Source organism: Protobothrops mucrosquamatus, unplaced genomic scaffold (assembly GCF_001527695.2).
Source record: "Protobothrops mucrosquamatus isolate PMUCROS unplaced genomic scaffold, P.Mucros_1.0 scaffold942, whole genome shotgun sequence".
NCBI lineage: Eukaryota > Metazoa > Chordata > Lepidosauria > Squamata > Viperidae > Protobothrops > Protobothrops mucrosquamatus.
Window position 1 is genome coordinate 1,051,247 of NW_015387190.1, and position 27,016 is coordinate 1,078,262.

The 27,016-nt window shown below is 44.3% G+C and overlaps 2 protein-coding genes across 2 annotated transcripts in view; both read left to right on the top strand.

Annotated features, from left to right (window-relative positions):
- Positions 1-598: 598 nt before the first annotated feature.
- Positions 599-4,426, top strand: MRM2 (mitochondrial rRNA methyltransferase 2). The gene is made up of 3 exons (XM_015819536.2): positions 599-606; positions 1,273-1,565; positions 3,858-4,426. The coding sequence occupies exons 1-3, from the start codon at positions 599-601 to the stop codon at positions 4,307-4,309; spliced, it is 753 nt and encodes a 250-aa protein (XP_015675022.1). The 3' UTR covers positions 4,310-4,426.
- A 1,186-nt stretch (positions 4,427-5,612) lies between these two features.
- Positions 5,613-27,016, top strand: part of MAD1L1 (mitotic arrest deficient 1 like 1) — a 175,928-nt gene continuing 154,524 nt past the window's right edge. The window contains exons 1-9 of the mRNA XM_029284786.1: positions 5,613-5,641; positions 6,960-7,119; positions 7,801-7,941; positions 10,707-10,886; positions 12,941-13,065; positions 13,983-14,064; positions 14,216-14,346; positions 15,228-15,342; positions 16,973-17,034. Coding sequence (XP_029140619.1) covers positions 5,625-5,641; positions 6,960-7,119; positions 7,801-7,941; positions 10,707-10,886; positions 12,941-13,065; positions 13,983-14,064; positions 14,216-14,346; positions 15,228-15,342; positions 16,973-17,034 — 1,013 coding nt within the window. The 5' untranslated portion in view covers positions 5,613-5,624. The remainder of the gene's footprint in view (positions 5,642-6,959; positions 7,120-7,800; positions 7,942-10,706; positions 10,887-12,940; positions 13,066-13,982; positions 14,065-14,215; positions 14,347-15,227; positions 15,343-16,972; positions 17,035-27,016) is intronic.

Below are 27,016 nucleotides of genomic sequence, written 5' to 3' on the forward strand. Positions count from 1 at the left end.
AAGGAAGGAAGGAAGGAAGGAGAGGCGAAGGGAGGGAGGGAAGGGAATGGCTGTTATCTTTGGGACCAGGGTTTCTCAATCTCAGCAACTTAAAAATGGGCGGACTTCAATTCCCAGCATTCCCCAGCCAGCATGCTTTAACAAGACTCCATGGAAGGTTTTCCCTCCTAACTTCTCGCTTTTAAGTTCCAGCCACGAATCGCCCCTAATGAGGAAAAAGAGGCAGAGCGCAATTGCTATGCAAAAAAAAAACCCCTGCCCCGAAGCTACCAAAGCCCTGGATTCTCTCTCTCTTTCTCTCCCTCCCTTTCTTCCTCTTCCTCCTCGCTTCCTCCTGCTAAGAAAATAGGGGGAAGAGGAGGAGGGAGACCCCCGGGCCCTACAGAGAGGCGACCCTCCCCAATGCGCTCCTTGCAAACCTGAAAGGAACGAAGCGCGTCTCAGATGCAAAAATACAACAAACAAACAAACAAAAAACCGTGCAGGGTCACACAGAACGTGGGAGACGGAGCGGCGTTTCCGGGGGGAGGATTATAGACGTCGGACTCAGTGCCACCCGAAAAGTGTCCCCCAGATCCCGGAAGTGGCCGGAGAAACCATGAGCCGGTGAGTGGGGCCGAATGCAACTAGACCTCCGGGAGGAACTAAGGCTCTCTCTCTCTCCCCCACCATTCCTGCTTCCCTTGCTCGGGGCTGCGGAGGGGGGTCTCCCGAATTAGGCTTGCCACGATTCCCGCGTCCCTTTCCCTTGGGTGGGCTGAGATGCCTTTTCATGATGGTTGTTGTTCCAGCTCTTCCTCTCGCCCGCCAGAGCGTTACTCTAGGGATTCTGGGAGTTGAAAGCCATACATGTTAAAGTATGCTGGCTGGGGAATTCTGGGAGTTGAAGTCCACCCATTTTAAAGTTGCTGAGCTTGAGAAATCCTGGTCCAGAAGATAACAGCCATTTCTTTCCTTCCTTCCTTCCTTCCTTCCTTCCTACCTACCTCTTTCTTTCCCTTCCTTCCTTCCTTCCTTCCTCTCATTTCATTTCCTTCCTTCCTCCCTTCTTTCTTTCCTTCCTTCCTTCCTTCCTTCCTTCCTTCCTTCCTTCCTTCCTTCCTTCCTTCCTTCCTTCCTTCCTTCCTCTTTCTTTCCCTTCCTTCCTTCCTCTCATTTCATTTCCTTCCTTCCTCCCTTCTTTCCTTCCATCCATCCATCCTAACTTACTATGTTTATACCATAGCTGTTGCTAATTTTCAGCAATCCCACCGGTTTTTCTCCCCCTTGCAGACGTCGGATGCTGCCCACCATTTTACTTCAGGTCCAGAGAATCCACACAGCAGGGCAGCACGTAGTAAAATCCAAAACAGGGGCAGAGCATCGCTGGCTGGAGAGGCATTTCCGAGATCCATTTGTGAAGCGAGCCAAAGAGAGGAACTATCGTTGCCGAAGTGCTTTCAAATTGCTGGAGATTGATGACAAACATCGCCTCTTTCGGCCTGGGCTGCATGTCCTCGATTGTGGGACGGCCCCCGGAGCCTGGGCTCAGGTAGCGGTTGAAAGAGTCAATGCCACAGGATCTGGTGAGTGGATGCCGAAGGCTACCGAGTCTGGATTGCAACCTGTTCTCAACCAGCCATACTGTGGTTTGGTTAGTTTGGATTGCCTCAGACTTCATAACGTACCATAAAATGCGATTGTTTTAGACCTGCCTGTTTATATTAAACTCCTTCTATCCAATAAATATTGCCAAGCCGTGTTTTTTCAGGTATTGACAGTATGTGGCTAGAGAAATTCTTCCCTCCGTTTGAATATGCGGGTTTTTTTTTTATCTCTACCCATGGCTTCATTTTAATATCATGGGTTTTCCCTCTGGGAAATGATAGTGAGAGCAGTCTTGAAAAGCCTCAGTTTAATTAATTAATGTCAGGCAAAAGTGCTCTGACAGCAGAAAACGTAACTGTTGGCTGGCTCTGGAGTGGCTTGACGACAGTACAAGACAGTGATTGATGAAGGAGATTTCTGAATTATTGATCCTTACAGAAAGCCTTGCTCATAAAAAAAACCCTGCTTGTTAGGAAGGTGCTAAAAATAAAATGATAGAATTGATTAAGAGGCCGGTCGTGAGTGACTTTCAGTAATTTCTTTTTTAATGCCACCAATAGGGAATACAAAGTGGTTTTCCTATTTTCCTTGCCAGCCTGCAAATAGATAGAAGTTCTGTTACTGACAGAATTCACAGATTTTGCTAAGTTATAAGGTGGCTTATTTAGTTCGAGTAGGCCTCTGCTTTTGATAAACTATGGTTAATTGGCTTAGTGCAAGTGTGAACCATCCAATTATGGCTTGTACAATGCACATAGCTAAGTCCCAAAGGTGCTTTTCAAAAGGCAGTTGAACTTTTTGGGGTTTTGGGGTTGAAAATGTTTTGCTTCTCATCCAAGAAGCTTCTTCTATTTGGCTTCTTGGATGAGAAGCGAAATGTATTTAAGGAAAAAACCAAGAAAGTCCAGTTCCATTTGGAAAAGCACCTTTGGATAACCATGACCTGAATGATTGAGAATCTCCAGAGACACATAACTAACCAAATCTTAGCTTAATGTAATGAATAAACCCAGGCAGGAAGGTCACTGAATAATTTTATGGGATAAGTAAGGGAGTAACAGAGGTCTGTATTATTATCCCTGGGAAGAATACACCAGTTCTGCCCTACTCACACTTTATGGCTTGAACAATCAGTAAGTAGATCATTTACTGTCTGGTATTTCATAGTTTCTAGAAACTGGGAAACAGCTTTCTGTTAAAAAGTAAGAATTCACTTATGCAGAGCCTTTAAAAAAAAGATTTATTACTTAGCATTACTTCTGGGTAATAGCGTAGGCTAAAGTTCCCTCAATCCACCGTTACAATGACCTATGGATTAGAAACATATCGGTCTTGTCCACTTGATGATCCAGAACGTAGGTGTCTTTAAAAGCAATTGGACCCACTTGCACCATAAATTTGCCTATCAGGGGCTATTCTGTGATTTCTAGATTCCCAGGCAGTATGTCATTAAACAACAGCTCCGGGAGGAGAACTATTTTATCTTTATGTCCTCGGTGCTCAGTCCTCATAAAAATGGCAGAATTTACGTGCCCTTGTATTGGTCATGAAGTCTACCGGCAGTAAAAAAAAAAAAAGGGGGGGGAATGGGAAATTGTTTTCTGCCTGAAATTCTGACTAAGCATCCCAAGGATCTTTTTGTGAATGTTGATATTGTAATGAAATGTGAAATTAACCCTGGGGGACAAAGGAAAGAAATGCTGAGTAGGAAACAATTAGATAAGAGAGGCAGGCCCCCCCAATTGCTTAAAACGGTCAGAGGAAGAAACTCAGAAAGGATCCATCCTACTTGATCAGGGAGTTAAAAGAGGAGCTGGGAAGTATGTACCTTCAGATCGAAAAGATTCTGTTAACATAGCCTTAAAATAAAGTAGAATTAGCTTGTCTGGTTGTGTTTCTGTCTAGTTCACCTGGGTGGACGAACTGATATTTGGCACCAAGGTTTCAAAATGAGCCAAATTTTGTTAATGTTTTTTCTCTTAACAGTTCTTCTTAGTGTATTAACGAGGCTTGAAGATAGAATGACACACAGATTTCAGTTGTTTCCAGAAATGTGTTGTCTTCGCCCGCAAAGGAAAAATTCAAATACTGTTTGCCTCAAACACCAAACATGATCTGCAAACTGACTTATGCAGGTCCAGCTCATTTAATTAGTTGAAACCCAGTAGAAAACCAGAAAATAGCCAAAGACTCTGGGGCTTCTTTAAAGACCAATAAACGTATTTTAATCTGTTTTTTTTTCCTCACATGGATTGCTTTGTGTCTTCTAGATCCAGATCAGCCTGTTGGCTTTGTCCTTGGAGTTGATCTCCTTCACCTTTTCCCCCTGGAAGGAGCGATTTTTCTCCCTCATGCCGATATCACGGATCCGGGCACCCAGAAGGAGATCCAAACTCTTCTCCCGAAAGGAAAAGCGGATATTATCCTAAGCGACATGGCGCCGAATGCAACCGGCATCCGGGAATTCGATCATCAAAAATTGATCCATCTCTGCCTGTCCCTTTTGGATCTGGCCCAAGGCATTTTGCAGCCAGGAGGGGTCCTGCTGTGCAAATTCTGGGATGGCAAGGAGAGCCATCTCCTCCGAAGCCGACTGTTGCAAGACTTCCGGGAAGTGAAGACCCTAAAGCCTCAAGCGAGTAGAAAAGAATCGGCGGAGACCTTTTTCTTAGCAAAAACATACCAAGGGGTGTCAAATGTGCAGCAGAAGAAACTTGAGTAGCTCCGTGCATTCTGTGTGGCATCGCTTACCAGACATGGTTGCAGCAGCAATAGTTGCATTTTTTGTTGGGGGAGGGTGCTGCAGATTGAAATTTTGCAGGCTGCTGGAGAAGTGGAGTCCTTGGTGCTCTCTGAGCTTGGTGGTTTTCTTGCAGACGTTTCAAGACCCAACTAGGTAACATCATCAGTGCAAACCTCAATCCCTTCTGGCACTGATGATGTTTCCTAGTTGGGTTATGAAACGTCTACAAGAAAACCACCAAGTTTAGAGAGAATCAAGGGCCCCTGAGCTATAAATATTCTATAACTGCTGAAGAAGTTTGTATATAGTATTGATTATAAGTTGTATAAATAAATAACCAATAGGACAAAACACAATCTCTCTCTTGTGTCCATTCGGAAAGAAACTTGTAGGACTTCATTCCCAGATAAAGACACCTGCAGCCTCTCTCTAGCAACAGCTGCTGACAAAAACTTGCATGGAGAAGATAATTCATTTACTATTTATTTATTGAAACGTAACCTCTCTCTTAAAACAACTCTGGGCAACTGCTTGAGCAGGGGGCTGGACTAAAAGACTCCAAGGTCCCTTCCAGATTCTATTCCATCCCATTCCATTCTATTCTATTCTATTCTATTCACAATCCATAAACCAACATAGCATAAATATAAAGCAGTATAAAACCACACAGAAACATTGTGTAAACAATGTAAAACAGCGTAGCAATAACGTAAAAAAATACAAATAGTGTAAAAATAATGTAAAACAGTATAAAAACAATATAAAACAATACAAATAGTATAAAAACAATATAAAAGTATAAAAACAATATAAAACAATATAAAAACAAGGATCTGCTTCAAAGAAGGCTTCATCACTGGAGGCTTGCAAGAAGAGACTGGGCTGCCATCTGTCAGAAATGTGTCGGGACTCCTACTTGGGCAGGGGGTTGGACTAGATGACCTACAAGGTCCCTTCCAGTTCTGTGATTCTATTCTTGCCCAATATAAGATACGATACACCGTATAAAAGCCGTCAGCCATAAACACAAAAACGATGTAGGTTTTAACATCATCTTTCCTGGAAATGGACTTTTTATTTATTTATCGAGAAATACAGAAATACCGACCTCCGCCAGAAGAGCGCGCCGCGACTCCTCTGATTTCTCGCCGCGCTTCTATTCCGAGCGCTACGGCCCACAAGCGAAAGCGGCTGGGAAGCGAAGGCGGGCGCGGCGAAATCTCGCGGGAGCTGGGCGGGGAACTCTCGCGGCGTCTCGGAGGGAGGGAGGGAGGGAGGGAGACCAGAGCTGGCCATGGCCGAGTGGGGAGGGTGAGTGCGCGCGAGCGAGCGAGCGAGCGAGGCCGAGGGTGTCACGTGGGTCCCGCGCGGGCGGGGCGGCAGAGGGCGGGCGGGCGGCGACCGGGGCGGAGGGGTCTCTTCTCGCCGCCGCCGCCGGCGGGACCCGGATGGCGGGGAGGGCGAGTGGGTGAGGGTCGTCCCTCTGGAGCCGGAGAACGAGGGCCGAGACTCACGCCGCCCCTCGCGCCGTCTTTCTCGGTTGGTGTGCCGAGAGTGCTCCTGGGCGTGTGCAGAGTGCCCTCCCTCCCACCATGTAACCACCCGGCTGCTTGGAGTCCCCATCCCCCTTCAAAGTTTGCTTGCAACCCCCCCTTCCCCTTGGACACACACACACACACAAAAAAAACACACACACACACATACACACACACAGAGACCAGTTTGGGCAGAGAAGCTAAACTGGGATGGGTGTGATGAAGAGAAACGAAGAGATCATAATTGCATTTTGATTTTTGCTAGCCGGGGTTGGCGTGGGAGAAATGGGGGAGCATAGGAAAGGGAATGCAAAAAATAAAAGAGTACTACAAAACCCCTAAGCTTTAGGAGGGTCAGTGTGCAGGCAGGGGACGATGGGGTTGAAGCCAAGATGTGAGGGGGGGTCCCCTCCTGCCTGTTCTGGATCACTTCCCTCTTCACTGCTGTTGCCTTGCAGGTGGTTGTGTTATGATTTTGCTTCTGTTTTCCTCTGTTTGCAACACTCGGATCTTTTTGTTTCCACTTGGGTTGTGTGATTGTTCTTCCAAAGCTGGTTGAAAGAAAGTGGAAACGAAAAAAGCCTGGTGTTGCAAAAAGAGGCAAACAAGCATAAACACAACTTGCAGAGGAGAGACAAAAGTGTAAACAGATACAATAATAAAGGAATAGAACCATTCTGATTTCTTTTCCAGCAAATGCAAGGATGATTACAACATTATTTTTTTACTCTAGTCTACGGTTATAAAAAAACCCCTTTCTTTTTCTCTATTGTCAACAAAACCACAAATCAAAAGTTCATTTTTTTTCTTTCAAAAAACCCTATAAGAGATTTCCAGACAGCGATAAAGGTGGAGTCCTGGGTGCTCTCTGAGCTTCGTCGTTTTCTTGCAGACGTTTCAGGACCCAACTAGGTAACATCATCAATACTGTAGGACTACACAGTTCAACCCTGTGCTACAAATATTCTTTTCTCTCGGCAGCAATAAATCCATTTCTTGTCTTTTCTCTAATCAAAGAAGCCAGATATATATTTTTTTACCTATTTGGAGGGCTAATTTTTTAAAAAAAATATTTTTAATTATATACCCGGCAGGACTCGAATGCAGATGGAGGAGGCTGAGGGGAACACCACTGTGTTCTCCATCCTGAAGTCGTACAACAAATTCATGTCCCTCTCTATGGAGGAATCTTCTGTCCAAGAGGCACCACAGTCTCCAGGCTCACTCCAGACACATTACCAGCAAATGATGAAGGTGAGGCAGTGTTCTTCAGTGGTCACATTCAGCAACCATCTAATCAAAGCCAGCAAAAATTTAGCCAACTAAATTATGACATATATTATAAGCACAGTGTCCACTGGTTCGCCACCCTTGGATCTGTGCTCAGATAACAGTTGTAGACTCCTCTCTTTCCCTGTTCTTCCCATTGACTCTCAACACTGCACTGTGGTTTTTAATATGCTAGTTTTACAATTTTACTATGGTTTTTATGCTGTTTTAACTTTGGGTTGGGAGCTGCCCAGAGTTGGTTAAAAGATGGGCGGCTGTATAATTGTTTTAAGTAAATAAATTAATTTACTAAGTAGTCGTGATTTGGTCCATATCCAGAGGGACGTGAGTGTTTTAGTTTGGAGGTGAACCAACAAAAACAGCTGAACTAGTTGACGCATCCCCTACCGAAGTTTATTTTGCTTTTCGCTAAATAAATGAAACCAACTGGAGCAGGGGCCCTAGTAGGTACCTGTATTCCTGGATAGAAATATTGTCCACTCCTGCGGGGGGTGGGGAGGTGGAAGTTGCTTGTAAAATGCTATAGGTTAACTCCAGGCCCTCCTACCCCACACACCCCCTCCAGAGATGGAGGCATGGCGAACCTTGTTCAACTGCTTCATGGGATTACTGCTTGGTCTCTTTTCCCCTTCGGTAATGGATCAGCTGGAAGAGCAGGCTGGGCAAATCCATTCGGGCACGCAGCTTTTGCAGATGGAACGGGAGAAAATGCAGATGGAATTAAGTCACAAAAGGGCTCGGATTGAACTTGAGAAGGAAGCCAACCTGAACGCCACCAAATTTGAGGTGAGCTGGGGAGTCACATTAAAGGTTGGGCTTCTGCCCTGGTGCATTTGTAACCTGGCTTGTTTGAGTAGCTTGTTCTATCACCTTGGTCTCTGTGGTTTATAATCCATAGCTTATGACTTAGGCCAGTATATAACTATTGATGGTTTATTCAGTCTGGTTCACATCACCCAGGGGGTCTGGTTTGAAGCTGTGAGTTCAGGTCCTCGAGCAGTAAAGAGGATAGAGTACAGATAGTCCTTGACTTGCAACCATTCATTTTAGTGACCGTCCAGAGTTACAACGGCATTGAAAAAAAACGACTTAGGACCATTTTTCACGCTTACGACCATTGCAGCCTCCCCGGGGTCACCTGATCAAAATTCAAACACTTGGCAACCGGCATGTACATGTGACGGTTGCAGCGTCCCGAAGTCAGGCGATCCCCTTTTTGCGACCTTACGATAAGCCAGACTCACTTAACAACCGTGTGACTCGCTTAACTGCAGCGATTTGTTTAACTGTGGCAAGAAAGGTCGTAAAACGGGGCAAAATTCACTTAACAGCTGTCTTACGGAGCAGCGGAAATTTCTGGGCTTCATTGTGGTCGTAAATCGAGGACTAACTGTCGTCTTAAGACGGCATTTCCTAGCCTTCTCAGCCACACATAGATGCTGAAGGTAGAACCGGATCATCCTCAGTATCCCAACTTGCCCTCTTGGGATAAAAAAGGCAGAATCAGGATACGGGCAAGTTATACACGGCATCGAATTGGCAGCAGCCAGTCGCAGTAAGATTGCCTCTGCCTGATGTTTCGGTCCAGAAGTAAAACGGCGAGCCTGCATTCTGTCTTGGAAAACGCTTCAAAAACCACAGAGGCTGCCCAAGAACGAAACCAAGTCAGCAGAAAAACCCCTGCCAAATGGAAGCGGTTGAGCGGTTTCCAGGTCTCACTTTAATTGAAGTGATTCTGGGGATTATCCTAACCGTTATTTCCAACTCCTCCCCAGCTCGTGAGTCAAGTCACAGAAACCCTTAAAATCCTGCTACGGGGAGGGGGGGGGAAACAGACCCCTAAAATGGAAGGGCTCTAATCCATCCATTGCCTTGCTTGAGATGGTGACTGAAGAATTTGCATAATCCTTGTTTAGCATGCAAATCCGTAGCTTGTTGCACTTTGATTAGCAGAGCCATCGGCTGCACGCTTTCTCCAATCAATGGGAATCGATTTGAGTTGGAAGGAAAGAAGAAACTATCCTGTAGTTCAGAAATGGAGATGAGGAATAGGCTAGATTTTTAGGGAAAGGAAACCGGGCCTGGGTTTTTGGACTTGGCAAAGTTTTGTTTTAGTCGTACCATCTGTTTCCCGTAGTTAAATACATTTTTCCCATTGATTTAATCCTGCCTTTATTTTTCATTTTTATAAATGACTCGAGGTGGTCAACCTACCTAATATGTCTTCCTGCTCCTATTTTGCAGAGTTTTATTTTAGTCAGAAAACAACAACTCTCAGGTACAGGGACTTAATGCCGAAATGCAATCTACTTGACTGCAAAAAGCAACGGCTTGAAAGGAGATGAGAACATTGGGAAACCGATAACTGAAATTTTCCGTGGCCCTTTTTTTTTCTTTCTTTTTTTGAAAGATGTGGAAGGAAAATTGGCCTAAGTGGTTTAAAGATTGTACATTAAAAAGGGAAGTGGAAAAGAAGGCTTTCTCTGCCCAAGAACAAGTTTTACGCGCAAATGTTATCAAAGGAACAGTGGGGAAAAAGCAGTTTAGATGGAAAATGGAAAAGCGATTGATTGTGGTAAGGGTGAAGCCGTGGACTACATAATGGCTAGATGCAGCTAATTTGCATGACAAAGCAAGCCATGATCAGGTTGGCAGGAGACTACAGCTGCCTTTATGTAAAAAGCACAGGTTGACAATGGCAGTCAATGAAAAGCTTGAAATCAAGCTCTGAAAATGACTTGAGTGAAGAATTTTACAGGATTTTAAAATTCAGACAGATCAAAATTCAGACTGATCAAGACCTGGAACATAACACACCATTCTGGGATGCTCTCTGAGCTTGGTGGGGGTTTTTTTGCAGACGTTTCATGACCCAACTAGGTAACATCATCATTGTTAGAAGGGAATGGGGTTTCATCATCATAGCACTGATAATGTTACTGTGGTTGGCTCAGGAAACATCTGCAAGAAAACCACCAAGCTCAGAGAGCACCAAGGACCCCACAGTCGTCTTTCTCCTCCTCCTCCTCTCTGCAAACCCCACTTCTTGGTTAAGTAATTTTATGTAGTTATCTTCTTTTATCATTGCACATCTTGCTGTTAGGTATATTCCCAAATATTTAACTTTCTTATTCCCAAATATTTAACTTTCTAAAACCCACTTCTTCTGGAACTGATGAGGTTCCCTAGTTGGGTCATGAAATGTCTGCAAGAAAACCAAGCTCAGAGAGCACCAAGGACACCCCCCCCCCCAAGTCCAACTCTGAGCTACAGATATTCTCTTCCATTGGTACACCAAATGTTACTGTCATTGAAAGGAACTATCTTTGATTTATGGATGTAGCCTTTCCATGATGCAGAACAGGCAGTCCTTGACTTACAAACTCTAGCTCAGCAACCGTTTGAAGTTACGACAGGCCTTCCTGGAGGGTACGTAGACCCTGCTTCTGAAGTTCCAGTTGACCAGCTTCCAAGCGACTTGAAATCCTTTTGTAGTGGAGAGAGGTAGTATCTTTTTTCCTCCTAAACCTTCTCTTGTCCTCTTTTTCCAGCGGGAGGCTGATCGTAATCAGGAGCTCCTTAAGCGCATCAAGCAGTGTCAGGAAAGGGAAACCGAGGTAAAAAATGCCCTTCAGGAACAACTTGAGATCAACAAGACCTGCCAGAAGAACATGGAGACCCTGAATCAGAAGCTGGAGGAGAAGGAGGCCAAGCTGACCGAGGCGAATGAAGTGAGGGCCGAGCCGTTGATTTGATGGAAGAGTATTTGATGTCATTTTGGAGCATACACGGGTGACGCTGTGAATAACTTGTGTTGCAAGAGTTAGGTGACAGTAAACAAAACGACACTGTGTTGTCACTTTTCCTTAAAACGAATGGTAGCATCTTCTGAGGCTTTAAGGCTGGGACAGCAGAAGTTAAGAAGCTGCATCTTTAAGCAATTCTAGAGGGATAATTCTTGGAAGCAAAACCAAGAATAATTCACAGTTTGAAATAAGGAGACATTTCCTGAAAGTGAGAACAATTAATCAGTGGCACGGCTTCCCTTCAGAAGTTGTGGGTGCTCCAACACTGGAGGTTTTTAAGAAGAGACTGGGCAGTCTGAAATGGTCTAGGGTCTCCTGCTTGAGCAGGGGGTTGGACTAGAAGACCTCCAAGGTCCCTTCCAACTCTGTTATTATTCTGTTAATAATTTGAAAGTTTGCATGGAGGTAAGATAAAATTAATACTGTACAGGTAGTTTTTGACTTACAGCCGTTAGCGCAGCGACGGCTTGAAGTCACAACGGCACTGAAAAAAGTGGCTTATGAGCAGTCCTCACACTTACGACCGTCACAGTGATCAGAATTGGGGCAATCAGAACTTGTTGATTTACAATGGCAGTAGCATCCCCAGGTCACGGGATTGCCGTTTTGGACCTTCCCAGATGGCTTCCCCTAAGCAAAGTCAACGGGGGGAAACATATTCCCTTAACAAATGCAGTTATTTGCTTAACAATTGCAGTGATTCATTTAACAACAGTGACAAAAGAGGTATTTAAGATCAGGTATGATTCAAATCTTAACAGCCACCTTACTTAGCGTTGGAGAAGGACCAGCTGTATGAAAGATCTACAGGCCCAGATAGGTAGCCTTATGAGGAAATAATAGTAGACCCATAATGATAACTTCAGCCCTTCCCATTGGACCAGCTCCATCATTCCTTCTCTGGTTCCACGCTTGTTGCAAAGTGGGACCATCCGAGCAGTTTTGAACTTCCAGGCTAGCTCTGTTGTCTACGTAACACGTTGTACATATTCCTCAGCAAGATTGAAGTCATTGAATATGCCTAAATCCCTACTGGGTTAAAATAAAATAAAAATAAAGTATTTTGGCCTGAAATTGGGAGAGAAATTGCTAAGCGAACCGAAGGCGTCACTCTGTAAATTGTCTTTACAGAGGCAGAAAAGCTGGAAGGCCGTTTCACATCTTTTTCTATCCTGCCTGTAATCTAGTTTAGAAAAATGGGCTTATCCGGCTCTTAAGGCTGTCACCGGTGCTTATCCGTGGCGGGGAGAAGATACACAAGCCGCTCTTTTGAAGTTGCGGGCGCGGAGAAAAACATTCATCCGGCGCTGACGGGACCATTTGCATCCCTTTGATGGTCTCCTTTCTAGATGGCGCAGGCTGCCTTTGAGCGTTGCCTCTCGCACGCTCCTCTAGTAAATAACAACAGTTATACTCGGAGGGAAGGAAGAGCAGGTGCCTGCGGATTAACTAAAAAAAGTCCGGATCGAGAGTCGTTGGGTCTCATGTACGTTTTAAGCGTTTGGTCAGAAATTTATTTCTTGGGGCAAAGGCATCAATTTGGACAGCACAGGGAACGTGTAAATTAAAATAAATAAATGTAGGTAGTCCTTGAGTTACGACAACGGAGGACCAATTTCTTTTGCTCGGTGAGAGTTTTACTTTTCTTGTCGTGGCTGTTAAACGAAACTCCGAAGTTGTTAAGTTGGTGACACCGTTGCTAAGTGAATCCCCCTTGAGTTTGCTTGTCAGAAGGTCGCAAAAGGGGATCACGCGGACCCCGGGACACTGCGACCGTCGTAAATGTGAGTCAGTTGCCAAGCGTCTGAATTTTGATCCTGCGACCACGGGGATGCCGCGACGGTCGTAAGTGTGAGAAATGGTCGTACGTGTGAGGAACGGTCATAAGTCACTCTCTTTCAGTGCTGTTGTAACTTCAAACCGTCACTGAACTGTTGAAAGTCAAGGACTGACTGTCAAATAAATTATTTCTCTCTCAGACCATCAGCGTCTTGAAGGGGAAAATATCGGAGTCACAGTGGAACACGATGAATCAGGAGATGGAGATGAAAAAGCAGGAATCCCAAAACCAGGAGTTGACCGAACAGCTGGATGTGCTCCACAAGTAAGCAGACAAGCAAGAGCTGTCCGGGGAATTCAATTCTAAAGTCTTTAGCAGCAAAATGTAATCAAAAGGATTGTAATCAGCGGCAAAGGTAGCCTTAAAAATAGTTCAGCCTTGAAAAATATGTACTTCTTTTTTTTAAAACGTCCAACATTTAAATATCCTGTCCCCTTTTGTCTATAATAGTGGACTGCAATCTGTAAAGGGAACGTGAAAGACCATTCAAAGCTATTGTTTTTATAGCTGTAATTGATGACTGGTATGGCTGAAGCGAGTTTTGAAGTCTACTTTGGGAGTTAGGACCTCAGCGCCATCTGCGCCTGTTCCTTTAAACATAGCGCTGATGAATTCACAGATACCAAGAAATGTGTAGCTGGGATATCTAGTAGTATTATCCATACGTGGATGACACTCACCTATTTATCAGTAATGGAGAATATTTGTAGCTTAGGGTTGACCTCAGCCTTGGTGCCCTCTGCACTTGGTGGTCTGCTTACAGGTGTTTCATGACCCAACTAGGGAACATTATGAGTGTTTGAAGAGAGATGGAGGAGGAGGAGGAGGAGGACGACAATGATGACGACGACGACTGTGGGGTCCTTGATGCTCTCTGAGCTTGGTTGTTTTCTTGCAGATCGTTCATGACCCAGCTAAGAAACATCATCAATGCTAGAAGGGGTGGTGGTGGTTGCTCTGATGATGTTCCCTAGTTTGGGTCATGAAACATCTGCAAGAGCACCAAGGGCCCCTATTTCTTTGTTAAATGTTTATGCCGTCCATCTCCCCTACAAGGTAAATCTGGGCAGTATATAAAATCTAATCAGAGGAACATTGGTCCACACATCTTAAATGTTGTTGAGTTTGGGAAACCCTGCTGTGTGCGCTAATTTTGGATATTTTATCTCCACCTTCCACAGAAAATGGCAAGAAGCCACTCAGCATATCCAAGTTCTTCAGGCCAAGGAGGAGCTGATGTCCAAGAAGGACCAGAAGATTCAGGTGAGACCTCTATTCCCTCCCTCTGTGCATTACCTGGAGATCTCTCTCTACCCACCTGCTCTTAGGAAAGCACCAGCTTTTCCTACTCATTTCAAAGTATAACCCTTGTCCAGTTGTCTTCTGAAGGTGTCCTTGCTCCTGTTTTCTCCAGGACCTCGAGCAGAAGCTCTCCATGCAAGAACAAGATGCGGTCATCGTGAAGAACATGAAGACGGAGCTGGCTCAGTTTCCCCAGTTGGAACGGGAATTGCAGCAACTCAGGGAGGAGAACGCCTACCTTAGGTAAGGAAAAGAAAATGATTCTATTTGGTTTTATGTGTGAGTGTGTGTGTCAGGATCTTTGTGCTGTTTTTTTCTTCATCTTCTGCCTGTTTTTGTCGCCTGTTTCTCTCTCTCTCTCTCTCTCTCTCTCTCTCTCTCTCTCTCTCTCTCTCTCTCTCTCTCTCTCTCTCTCTCTCTCTTCCACCTCCCTCCCTCCCTCCCTCCCTCCCTCTCTGTGTTGAAATGTAGTTGCAGGAGGGAGGGGCTTTTCCCAAAGAGCAAAGACACAGCAGAGCGTGGAGTCCCTAGCCTTTCACAGGGCATAACTAATAGTTAATGCAGTTTTATGCTTTAGTCTGGCAAGATTCCTGTCTGTGGGCAAGCAGCAATAAAGAAACTACTCTGAATTAAGTCCTTCTGTCATTCTGGGTTCCTTGTACCCGACATTGTGGGGCTTTTTCACAAAGAGGGGTTAAAAGAGGGGTGATCCAACCTTGGCTGCTTTTAAGACCTGTGAGCTTCAATTCCCAGAATTCCCCAGCCAGCCAGCATTAAATTCTGGGAATTGAAGTCTACAGAAGTCTGAAATGAAGTCTGTAGACTTCAATTCCCAGAATTGAATGCTGGCTGGCTGGGGAATTCTGGGAACTGAAGTCCATAGGTCTTAAATTGAGGTCCATAGGACACCCCTGTATTAGAGTTAGGGCTATTTCAAAGGCCATTTCGAAGAGAACATTCTGATGGGATTGGGGTGAACTGCCAGGCTGACGACTTACTCCGAACGTGTCCTGTTGTTCCCTTTTTGTCTCTGTCTGCCTTCGTTTCATGTTTCTGATGTTAGCCAAGCCACATCAAACAAGCTTCTCCTCTAAGCAAGGGAGTATTTTGGGGTGTCTCCACAGGGAAATGAGAGAAAACAACGGATTGCTGAAGGAGGAAGTGGAGGGTCTCCGAAAGAAGCTCCAGCGATTTGAAAAAGTCCAGGCAGAGCGGGTGGCTTTGGAGCTGGAGAAGGAGGTAAAAGTCCGCCCACTCTAGGCGCCTCGTTGCTCCTCCTGCTCTTAGGCGGGAATGAGATTCCTTGGTTTTCCAAGCTGAATACAGGCAGTCCTCCATTTACAACCAACCTTTCCGAGTTACAACGGCACCGAAAAAAGTGACCTATGACCGTTTTTTCACAGTTAACCACCATTGCATCATCCCCGGGATCACGTGATCAAATTTCGGATCATTGGCACACTGACTCACATTTATGACGGTCGCAGAGTTCCCCCGGGGTCACGTGATCCCCTTTTGCGACCTTCTAGACAAGCAAAGTCAGTGGGGGGAAGCCGGATTCACTTAACAACGGTGTCACTAATTTAAGGATTGCAGTGATTGGCTTAACAACTCTGGCAAGAAAGGGTAAAATGGGGCCAAATTCATTTAACCAATGTTTCACTTAGCAACAGAGGTTTTGAGCTCAGTCGTGGTCATAAGTCAAGGACTACCAGTACATACAGCTAGTCTTCATCTTACAATAATTCATTTAGTGACCTTTCAAAGTTACAACGGCATTGAAAAAAAACAACTTAACGACTATGTTTCACAGTTACAACCGGTACATCATCCACGTGATGGCGTGATCGGAATTCAGAGGCCTTGGCAACCGGCTCGTATTTATGACGGTCGCAGCGTCCCGGGTTTGTTTGTGTGTGTCACGTGATCCCCCTTTTGCAACTTTCTGACAAGTCAAATGGAAGCCAGAATTCACTTAACATCCAGGGATTCAGTTAACGGCTGAGGCAAGGAAGGTCATAAAATGGGGCCAAGCTCATTTAACAAATGCCTCAGTGGACAAAAAGAAATTTGGGGGCTCAACTGCGGTCGTAAATTCGAGGACTTACCCGGATATCCTGTACATCTGAGATAGAGTTAAACACACACACACACACACACACACACACCTTAAGAGCTTTAGATTTACACCCAGATCGTTTCTGTTCTCAACGGAACGAAACACACGATACAGAATCCATAATATGGATTTCAATGTCTCCACGTGAAAATAGTTTCTTTAGAGCGCGGACATTAATTTGAGCAATTGCAGCTATTCGGCGGTTCCGATTACAACGCAGCCGAGTCTCCGGCAAAACCCCGGCGGTCGGAATTTAAAATACGGACGACCTCTGAGCCGATTTCATCAATCCGTTTGAAAGGGAGCTTCAAGGCACAGAAGACTTTACCTAGTCCTCGACTTACGGCTACGACAGGGCCCAGAATTTTTGTCGTCAATTGTGACGGTTGTAAGCTGAGGCACTCAAGTGACCGACTAGATTTTATGAACTTTTTTTTTTGGCGTGGGTTGTTAAACCAACAGCGTGGTCCTAAAGCGAATGTATTGGTCATTAAGCGAGTCAATACATTCCTATGGGCGATTTTTTTGTTGTTCAAAACCGGTCCAAAAGGTTGGTTTCCTCGGGAAAACAAATGTCATAAATTGAGTCAAGTGACTGCAGAAGGCTGCGACCGACCAGCTGTCAGGTGTCCTAATTGTGAACACGTGACTCTCTGTGTGTGTGTGTCTGTGTGTGTGGTTGCAGATGTAGTTGCATTATTGAATTTTTTTTTAAAAAAACCCCAACTTTCTCTCCTTTTGCTCCTTCAGAAACTTCAGGAGAAACTGAGCATGTGGGAAAAAGCGGACCAGAACATGGGCTTAGATATCAAGTAAGTGGAAAAATGGGAGTGAAATTCTGACACCTCCACATTTCGTTTGTTTGTTGCTGGGTGTCTCCAGGTAGTCCTCGAATTCGGCCTGCAGCAGTCAGGAACAGGCAAAATGTAAACAAAACATCATTTCAATTATATTAATTGGATTTCGCCATTCGTTTAGCGAGCGCTGGAACTTACGACGGCACCGAAAAAGGTGGCTTATGGCCAGTCCTCCGCTTAACGACCATCTCAGCATCCCCGCAATTACTTGATTCGAAAGCTTGGCCACCGGCATGCATTTATGACGGGTTGCAACAACTGGGGGGGGTCACGTGACCCCCCCCCCTTTGTGGACTTCCCAGCTGTCTTCTGATAAGCAAAGTCAATGCGGGAGCCTGGATTCACTTAATGACTGCATGGTTCACTTAACGACTGCAGCGATTTCGCTTAACAACTCTTGGCTTCCAGCGAGCCCAAGTCGAAGCTGGATTTGCTTACAGCCACCGCATAATAATAATAATAATAATAATAATAATAATAATAATAATAATAATAATAATAATAATAATAATAATAATAATAATAATAATAATGAGGAGGAGGAGGAGGAAAAGGAGGTGGAGGAGGAGGAGGAGGAGGAGGAGGAGGAGGAGGAAGAAGAAGAAGAAGAAGAAGAAGAAGAAGAAGAAGAAGAAGAAGAAGAAGAAGAAGAAGAAGAAGAAGAAGAAGAAGAAGAAGAAGATGATGATATAAAATTGGGCACAACTCATTCAGAGACTGCATGTTTTAGGGATGGGAGCCCCAGTCCCAATGTGCAGTCGTAAATTGAGGACTCGCTGTGATTTCTGTGATTGGGGGAAAAAAATGGGTGTGATTCTCTCAGATTGGCGCCGGGGGAGTTAAATATTTTGGGGCTGCGAAGTTCCACCTGCCAGCTGTTCTTTGAGATGCCAAAGCGGGGGGGGGGACCCAGGCGAGGGGTTTTCAGTTCCTCATATTCCTGTTTAATGAGGTTTAATGAGGGAAAGCCAGGGCAGAGAGAGTCTTCTCGCTACAGATAATTAACCTCTTCATTTAAGTCTGATGGGAAAACACGAGTGAGGGGCCTGACTGCAGCAGAGCAAGCCCCTTCCTCCCTCCGTTCCCCAAGAATGACATTCCCCAAATATCTTTTTTTTTATGAAGCGGCATTAAACGGAACGGCCCTTTCCTCGATTTATTTTTTGCTTATTGATTCAATTTGTTTGCTCGCCCCAAAGGCGGCTCTCGATCTGTGAAAAGCCATCGCCGGCAGTCGGCTTCCAACAAGCACAGTTGGGGTGGGGGCAACCCCGGATTCACTTAAGGACCCCCTGATTCACTTATTAACAACCAATTCGCTTAAATGACCGTGGCAAAAAGAAATTGGGCACGGTTTTCTTAACTACCGCCTTACTTAACCCAGAAACGCCAGTCCCGATTGGGGTGGTAAATATTCTCCGTGTTCAGATTATTCTCGTGCAAATGCCTGTTTTACTGTACTACGTGCCCATAGTGGCTTTTTATTTATTTATTTTACTTATTTTTAGTGACTTTTTATTATTGTGGGCAGTGTGTCATTCTCCACTAGGTGGCAGACTTCCTTTGGCTGTACCTGCATTGATTTCATGGACTGGCATACATCAAGGAGCTAGTCCTTTGTCTTAGGACCACAGCTGAGCTCAACATTTATTTTGCTAAGCGACACAATTGTTAAGTGAGTTTTGTCCCTTTTTCTTTTTTCTCTTTAAGTGAATGACTGCAGTGGTTAGCTTAGTAACTTAACTTCCATTCCACCCTCTTCTCTTTTTCTGTCAAGCTGCCAGCAAAGCAAAATGCGGGTGAAAATGCAAATCAGTCTTTTTTTTTTTTTTTTTTTTAATTGGAAATTTTTAGAATTTTTACAATATAACTCCCCACCTCCCTCATACCCCACCCTTCCCCTCCCCCCTCCCTTCCCCCCGACTTCCCAGAGCTACACACAGGGTTTACAATACAATAATTATATTCTGTCTTAAANGTGCTTTATCAAGAGGCAACTGGACTTTTGTGTTTTTCTTTGAAGACGTTTCGCTTCTCCTCCAAGAAGCTTCTTCAGCTCTGACTGGATGGTGGGGAAGGGAAGGATTTATACTGCTTGCAGACAGCCGGTCATTTGCCTCCTTTTAGAGAGTCGTTGAGGCCACTTGGACCTTGAGACAAACCTCCAAGTGGCCTCAACGACTCTCTAAAAGGAGGCAAATGACCGGCGATCTGCAAGGAATCTAAATCTTTCCATCCTCCGCCATCCAGTCAGAGCTGAAGAAGCTTCTGGGATGAGAAGCGAAACGTCTTCAAAGAAAAAACAAGAAAGTCCAGTTGCCTCCTGAAAAAAGCACCTTTGGGGCAACCAGGACCTGGATGACGGAGAAGCTGCGTAGACAGAGAGGAATATTGCATTTTTGGCTGATGGGAGGCCCCTGTAAGAACCCAGTTTACATCAATCCCAGGCATTTTATTTCACTCCCAGCGAGACGGAGGGTGTTGCTTTTAGCATCCGCCCCTACATTGGATTGGAAGTGAGAAAGGAACTTGCTAATTGCACTTTTTCCATTTCTTGCTTCCCCCCCCCCCCCGTGGGACTTCGCCCTCTAGTTTCTTCTCTCTTAAGCGAAGGGAGCGCAAGATGGTGAAATGGCACGGCGATCAATTTTTGTGTGCGCATCAAGGAAGTTAAGTGCCGAATTCGGAGGCTGTCTTGAGTTGAAGCTCCAGGAATTCTATTTTTCTTTCTTTCTTCCGACTCTGAAAAAGAGTGAGAGAACTCAGTTAATGCACTTTTTTTTTATGGGGGGGGGGTGAATTATCCTTAATAAAACCAAGGCCCTGCTGTTAAAATGAAAGCCGTTCCGTTCTTCTACCTTCTTCCCAACGTGTGCTGGAATTACGATCGCATTTCCATTTCTATGAGTCGGTTTTTACAACGTCAGTCTGAGACGGAAAACGGGCTCGCTCTTTCCTCCCCCCCCCCACTTGCTTGTATGTGTAGTCTGCTTGAGAGTTTTTAAGAATTGCAAGCCCCAATTTGTGTCTTTTAGCTTTCGTGCTGGCTAAAGCAAACCCCTCCCAAAAGGGGGGGGAGCAGATTTCCCCTCCCTCCGATTGTTTGTTAAAAAATTTGTTTGGATTTTCGTTTGGTTTTTTTAAAAAAATTGAGGAAATTAAGTTCAGGTAGAATGCAGCAGTTATTGCTCAGGATGAATTGAGTTGCTAAAATAGGACAGGGGGTCTTCCATTTGAAGAGCTTTTGAAGTTACAAGACAGTGAAAAAAGGGACTTATGACTGGTCCTCATACTTACGACTGTCACAACACACACACCCCCACAGTCACGGGATCAAAGTTCAAGTGCATGCATTTATGACAGTTGCAACTCCTTGGGGGTCATGTGAATACCATTGGTGGCCTCCTCATCTGGGTTCCCAGAAGCAAAATCAAATGTGGGAAACTAGATTCGCTTAACAGAATAACAGAGTTGGAAGGGACCTTGGAGGTCTTCTAGTCCAGCCCCCTGCTCAAGCAGGAGACCCTAGACCATTTCAGACAGATGGCTTTCCAATCACTTCTTGAGTGATTGGATTGCACCCACAACTTCTGGAGGCAGGTTGTTCCACTGGTTAATTGTTCTCACTGTCAGGATTACAGAGGATCCAACCCAGGGACGAACTATTCAAAGGTAGACACCGAAGAACAAGATAAATATTACCTGTAAATTTTACTGTTACATACGTTCGTTGTTCACGTAGATCTTCGACAAATAAATCAGACTTCCGGTCCATGTTTTATTTGAACGTCGTGAAAACTTGGGATAGGACTAAGGACTGGAGAACGTGGAAGTGTCAGAATAAAGCTGGAAGTCTGGAGGTCTTCCAGTCCATCCACCTGCTCAAGCAGGAGTCCTTATCTCATTCCAGAAAAATAACTGTCCAGTCTCTTCTTGAAAATCTCCAGGGTTGGAGCACCCACAACATCTGGAGGCAAGCGATTCCACTGGTTGATTGTCCTCACTGTTAGGAAGTTTCTCCTTAATCCCAGGTTGCTTCTCTCCTTGATTAGTTTCCATCCGTTGTTTCTTGTCCTGCCTTCCGGTGCTTTGGAAAACAATTGGACCCCCCTCCTCCTTGTGGCAGCCCCTCAAATACTGGAAGACTGCTATCGTGTCCCCCCTAGCCCTTCTTTTCTCTAGGCTGGCCATACCCAGTTCCTGCAATCGTTCTTCATATGTTTTAGTCTCCAGACCTTTAATCATCTTAGTTGCTTTTCTTTGTATCTAACTGACATACACTCCTTTCCCTTCTGGGGGCTGAGATGCCTCTTCCATGCCACTTGTCCAGTCTGTCTCCTTCCAGCGATGGAAGTCCCTCAGTCCATTACAAGCCACCCAATCAGCTAGGTTTTTTCTCTCTTATTGCTAGGCAGTTTATTGCCTCGCCAAGCAGAGCAAATTGACTTTTGATCTGATGCGGGACAGTTTTAATTTGTAAGTCTTGGTTTTCCAAAACTGACCTCTAAGGTTTAGGCCTCTCAGTGGCTAGCTGAAAACACTGCTTTGAAAATACTAGTTTAGGGAACAGGCTTCTGGGCATTTTTAAATGTAATTTTTAGGAGGCTTAGGAATATACTTCAGAGTTTCCAGCTCTTTGTGTTGCAACTAGTCCATTCTGATTTGCTGACGCTAATTATGAACCAAACACAGATTAAATCTTTCTAAGCCTTCGGTCTACCTGTGAGGAATAATACTAAAAGCCAGCCTGCCTGTCTGTCTTTTGATGCTCTTCCATCTTTATTTATTTATTTAGAAGAAATAATTTGGCTTTGCATTCCCTGTACTTTGAGAGAGATTGTACAGCATGCATTAATTAATAACTCTTTTTTTTTTTAAGTTCTTCTTTTGAAACGTCTCCAGTAGTTTGGTGGCATAAAAGGGAGAAGAACCATCCCTGTGTGCATATTCTCCTGTTTTTTTTTTTTTTTTTTTGCAGGAAACTCGTATTAAGTTAGGAGTTATTTGATACACCCTGAGCAAACTGCTTTCCAATTATCCAGGTTGCATCTTACATTGGTGTGTAATTGTTGCTAAATAGCCTGCTCGGTGACTTTGCAGGATGAACTTCTAGGCATCACTTGCCTTTGTGATCAAAGGGAGGCATGTTGTTGACAAACACTGTCAAGCTCGTGATTTCTGGAGAATTGCCTCTTTTGGATGGAGGGCGAGGTGGTTTGCCAACTCTTGTCGCAAAACTGGCACAGAAGGATGCCAGCTCTGCTGTTCAGCAGTTGGTGTGCCCATCAAACCAGTCATAAAAAAACATTTCCTGGGAAAAAGGATGCAACGTGTCTCAGCGTTCCATTTCCAAGCTCAAGTGATACGAGATGGGAAGCGTTTTGCTGCGATGTTTTTTTCCATTCACCGCAGAACGAAGTTAATTAGTGGCATCGTGAGCGAAGGGCGATGTTTGCGGGCCCCCACAAGAGGAGACACACTTATCCGGGAAGGTTTTCAGGCGTGCCAACATTCGCATTAACAACTTTCAGAGTTGTCCTTTTTTTCTTTCATAGATGAATAAGGGAAGTGTAGGTTGCTGTTGAACCTAAAAATATTTACAAATAGTGGATTCAATAGAGTATTTAAACTCACTTTATGTCTGGCCCAGTTTATTGTTTGTAAAACCACTGGGCAGACAGATAAATCTTCTAAATGAATGAATGAATGAATGAATCTGTATCTGTCCGTCCGTCCGTCTGTCCATCCATCCATCCATCCATCCATATCTTCTTATGACTATAACTTTGCTGCTTGTATCTTACAATTTATATTGTTTTATTTAGTATCCTAGTATGATTTACGTTGTTTTCTTAGCTAATATCCTATGACTATCACTCTTATGATTATGATGAATGTATTTTTATGTTGATTATGATCATGATTTATCACTATTGCTTGTATGTACACTGAGAGCTTATGTACCGGAGACAAATTCCTCGTCTGTCCAACCACACTCGGCCAATACAGAATTCTATTCTATTCTACTCTACTCTACTCTACTCTACTCTACTCTACTCTACTCTACTCTACTCTACTCTACTCTACTCTACTCTACTCTACTCTACTCTACTCTACTATTTTCCCATCCATAATGTTCATTCTACTCTACTCTACTCTACTCTATTTTCCCATCCATAATGTTCATTCTACTCTACTCTACTCTACTCTACTCTACTCTACTCTACTCTACTCTACTCTACTCTACTCTACTCTACTCTACTCTACTCTACTGCTAGAAGGGACCTTGAAAGTTTTCTAGTCCAACCCAGGTGACCCTATACCGACGAAGCACCCACAATTTCTGAAGTCAAGCTATTCCACTGGTTAATTGTCCTCGCTGTTAGGAAGTTTCTCCTTAGTTCCAGGTTGCTTCTCTCCTGGATTAGTTTCCATCCGTTGTTACTTGTCTTGCCTTCTGGTGCTTTGGAAACTAAAAACCTTCTCCCTTTCTCCTCCAGTGTCTTTTACCCTTTCTCCAAGTGTTGCTTGGCTTCTCCGCAGGATAGCTTTAGATCCTTTTGTGTGGGTTTTGTCACTTGTATTTCACACCCTTGTTTCCTGGGTGACTTTAAGAAGCTTATCCAAAGAGGGCAGACCAGCCAGCTTCTCTCCTCTAGAAGGTGGTGCCCTTTAAAAGCCTCTTCAGGGCTCCCCATAGTTTTCCATTCGCACAAGACTTGAGATCCCCTTTCCTGTCTGAACAATAAGCTTTGTATCTGTTCGTATGGAAATGAGCTGCGTTTGTTTCTTTCAGAAATGCGCTCTGCTATCTGGAATGCTTCCATTTACAGACAATTCTTGCCAAATTAATTTTATTTAATTATCTCCTAAGGCTAAGCTTGAATACATTTGCGTTAAATTCGCCATTTCTCTCTCTCATGAACGGAATGGAGTTAATATCCTTGTTAAAATCTGATTAAAACTAAAATTGAGTTTTTTGAAGTCTGATTATCCCATGAAATGGAATTTTTAAACCTAATTACAAATGGATTTGCATACATTTTTTCCACGCTATTGAAATGAGAGGGAAAATAAATTTATTAATGAAATCCTCTCCACGGTCTCCTTGGGGCATAATGTGATTGCCGGTGGATGGGGTGTAGAAAACAAGTAACGTCTCCACTTCTAATATATATATATATACTGTATATATATTCCCTTCAGATAAAGAGTCTTGACCCAGCCTAATTTTTAAAATGGCATTTAATAGAATTTTCACAGGCTTCGATTAAACTTGCGCGCTGTTCATCCTTCCAGATCTTTTAAGCCTATTGCAGGCAGACTATGCAAGTAGTCCCCCATTTACAAGCACAAGTGAGCCCCAAATTTGTGTTGTTAAGTGACACGCTTCTTAAGTGGGCTTTGCCAGCTCGTCTAAAAACTGGCATTGAAGGATGCCAGCTCTGCTTACGACCTTCTTCGCCATAGGCATTAAAGTGAACCACTGCAGTTATTACGTTGTTAGAATCTGACTTCCCCATTGGCTTTGTCAGAAGGTCGCAAAAGGCTGCAACCGTCATAAATGTGAATCAGTTGCCCAGCACCTGAACCCTGATCACGTGACCCCGGGATGCTGCAATGGTGGTTAGTATGAAAAACGGTCGTAAGTGACTCTTCTCAGGGCCCGTGTAACGCATGTCTCAAAGGACGAAAAGCATGTTGCATATCAGATTGAATGCATCAACGCAATTTTGCACAAACCAGGGATGTCTCTCTAATGACCTTAGAAAAGTTTTAATGTTCTTTTCCGGCTATTCCTCATTTAGCCTCTTAACTAATCACATCAGGAAAGGCATGGCAAACTTATTTTAGGCAGCCTATTTCTTCAAGCAAGGTCTAAAGCAGTTTTTATCTTTTCTCTCTCTCATGATGTCTTCGGTACGGTTCTGCCTTGGCTTCCATTTCTTGTGTGTATGTGAGAATTGGGCCTTTCCCTGCCTGAGAAGGCTATATTTTGTTCCCGTTTCAGAAATGTAGGTTGCGCATTAATTGTAATTGCCCTGCAGAAGTGCCTAAATATCTAAGCTCGAGTTCAGAATTTTTCATTTCAAAGGGTAATTATGTTTGCTGTGAAAAAGCAATGAGTAATTTGTATCTTATTGATGAACATAATTATAGTAGCATAAAGTACAGCCAACATTTATTACAACAATTCATTTTTTGACCTATAAGATGATGTCACACATGACTGTGCTTGATAAGTAATAAGAAGTGTAATATTCTACTTATATCTGTTTAGGCTGTAATGTCCTGTGAAGAATCAAATTATAATTGTTTTAATATAAAACATGGTTTTGTTTTCCTTTCCAACTGTATTCCAGTCAGTTTCTTGTTTGTGCGCTATATATTCTAGAGAAGGGAGGGAGGGAGGGAGGGAAGGAAGGAAGGAAGGAAGGAAGGAAGGAAGGAAGGAAGGAAGGAAAAGGGAGAAGAAGAGGGAAGGAAGGAGGGAGGAAGTAAGCAAAAGAGAGAAGAAGGGTGGGAGGAAGGAAGGGAGGGAAGGAGGAAGGAAAAGAGAAAGAGAGAAGGAAGGGGATGGAGGAGAGAAGGAAGGATGAAAGTAAGAGAAGGAAGGAAGAGAGAAGGAAAGAAGGGAGGAAAAGGAGGATGGGAAAGAAGGAAGGTGGAGGAAGGTGGGGAGGAAAAACATAAGTAGGGAATTGAGAGGGAGGGAGGAAGGAAGAAAGGAAGGAAAAAAGAAAAGGAAGGAAGAAAGATGGATGGAGGAAGGAAGGATGCAAGGATGAGAGAAGGAAGGGAAAGGAGAATGGGAAAGAAGGAATGGGGAGAGGGAGGGAGGAGGGGAGGAAAAGAGGAAGGAAAAGGAAGGAAGGAAGGAAGGCTCACATGTCTCACTTGAAGGAGTTGAGGGCACAGGGTCTCCCTCTCTGTGACTCTCTCGGCCATTTCTTTGCTTTGCGCCACCCGGCCTGAGCCATTCCCCGTTGTGTCATCCTTCAGCGGAAGCCAAAGGGAAGCATTCAACCCTAAAGATGATCAGAACTTCATTTCCAGGAGAGGGACTGTATTTATTTGAAGTTCTGGAATCCTTTCTCTTCCCCCCCCCCCCAGCTAAACAGTTCAAAGGGGGCATCTGGCTCATTGGGAGCCGCTTCCTGCCTCCCCAGGGTGGTCCCAGCGTTTTAATTGGACGGGGGGCTGCTTTGAAGTTCCTCTTAATCCTCCTACAGAGGAGGCTTGCCAGGCAATGGCTGTAAATCTGACATTTTTTCATTTTGTTTACATGTGTCTAGGGAGGCGTAAAATTCATTTTCCCCCAAGTTCTTAAGCTGAGTTGCTTCTTTGCAGGAAGCTTCTCGAGAAAGCCAGAATCAAGATGGAAGATTGCTCCGTGTGCGCACATGTGTGTGTGTGTGCGTGTGTGCGTCTTCATAGGCAGCTTGTATGTTGTTGTGCTGCCTTTAAGCTTAACTTTTAACCTCCCATCCGCTACCGAACGTTGAGCTGGTTCATCATCTGCCTTCAAGTGTACAGGGAGTCCTTGACTTAACAACCCTTTGTTTAGTGACCGCTCAGAGTTACAACGGCACTGAAAAAAAAGTGACTGATCACACCTGTGTCCATTGCAACATCTCCATGGTCAAGTGATCAAAATTCGGAGGCTTGGCAACTGACTCGTATTTATGATGGTCACAGCGTCCCGGGGTCACGTGATCCCCTTTTGCGATCACCAGATTCACTTCACAACCATGTTACTGACTTAACAGTTGCAGTGATTCACTTAACAACTGTGGAAGGAAAGGTCATAAAATGGGACAAACCTCCCTTAACAAACATCTCACTTAACAATATAGACGTTGGGCTCAATTGCCATCGTACGTTGAGCAGTACCTGCATTAATGTATATCCTTAATGGTCAGTGACCATGAAGTAG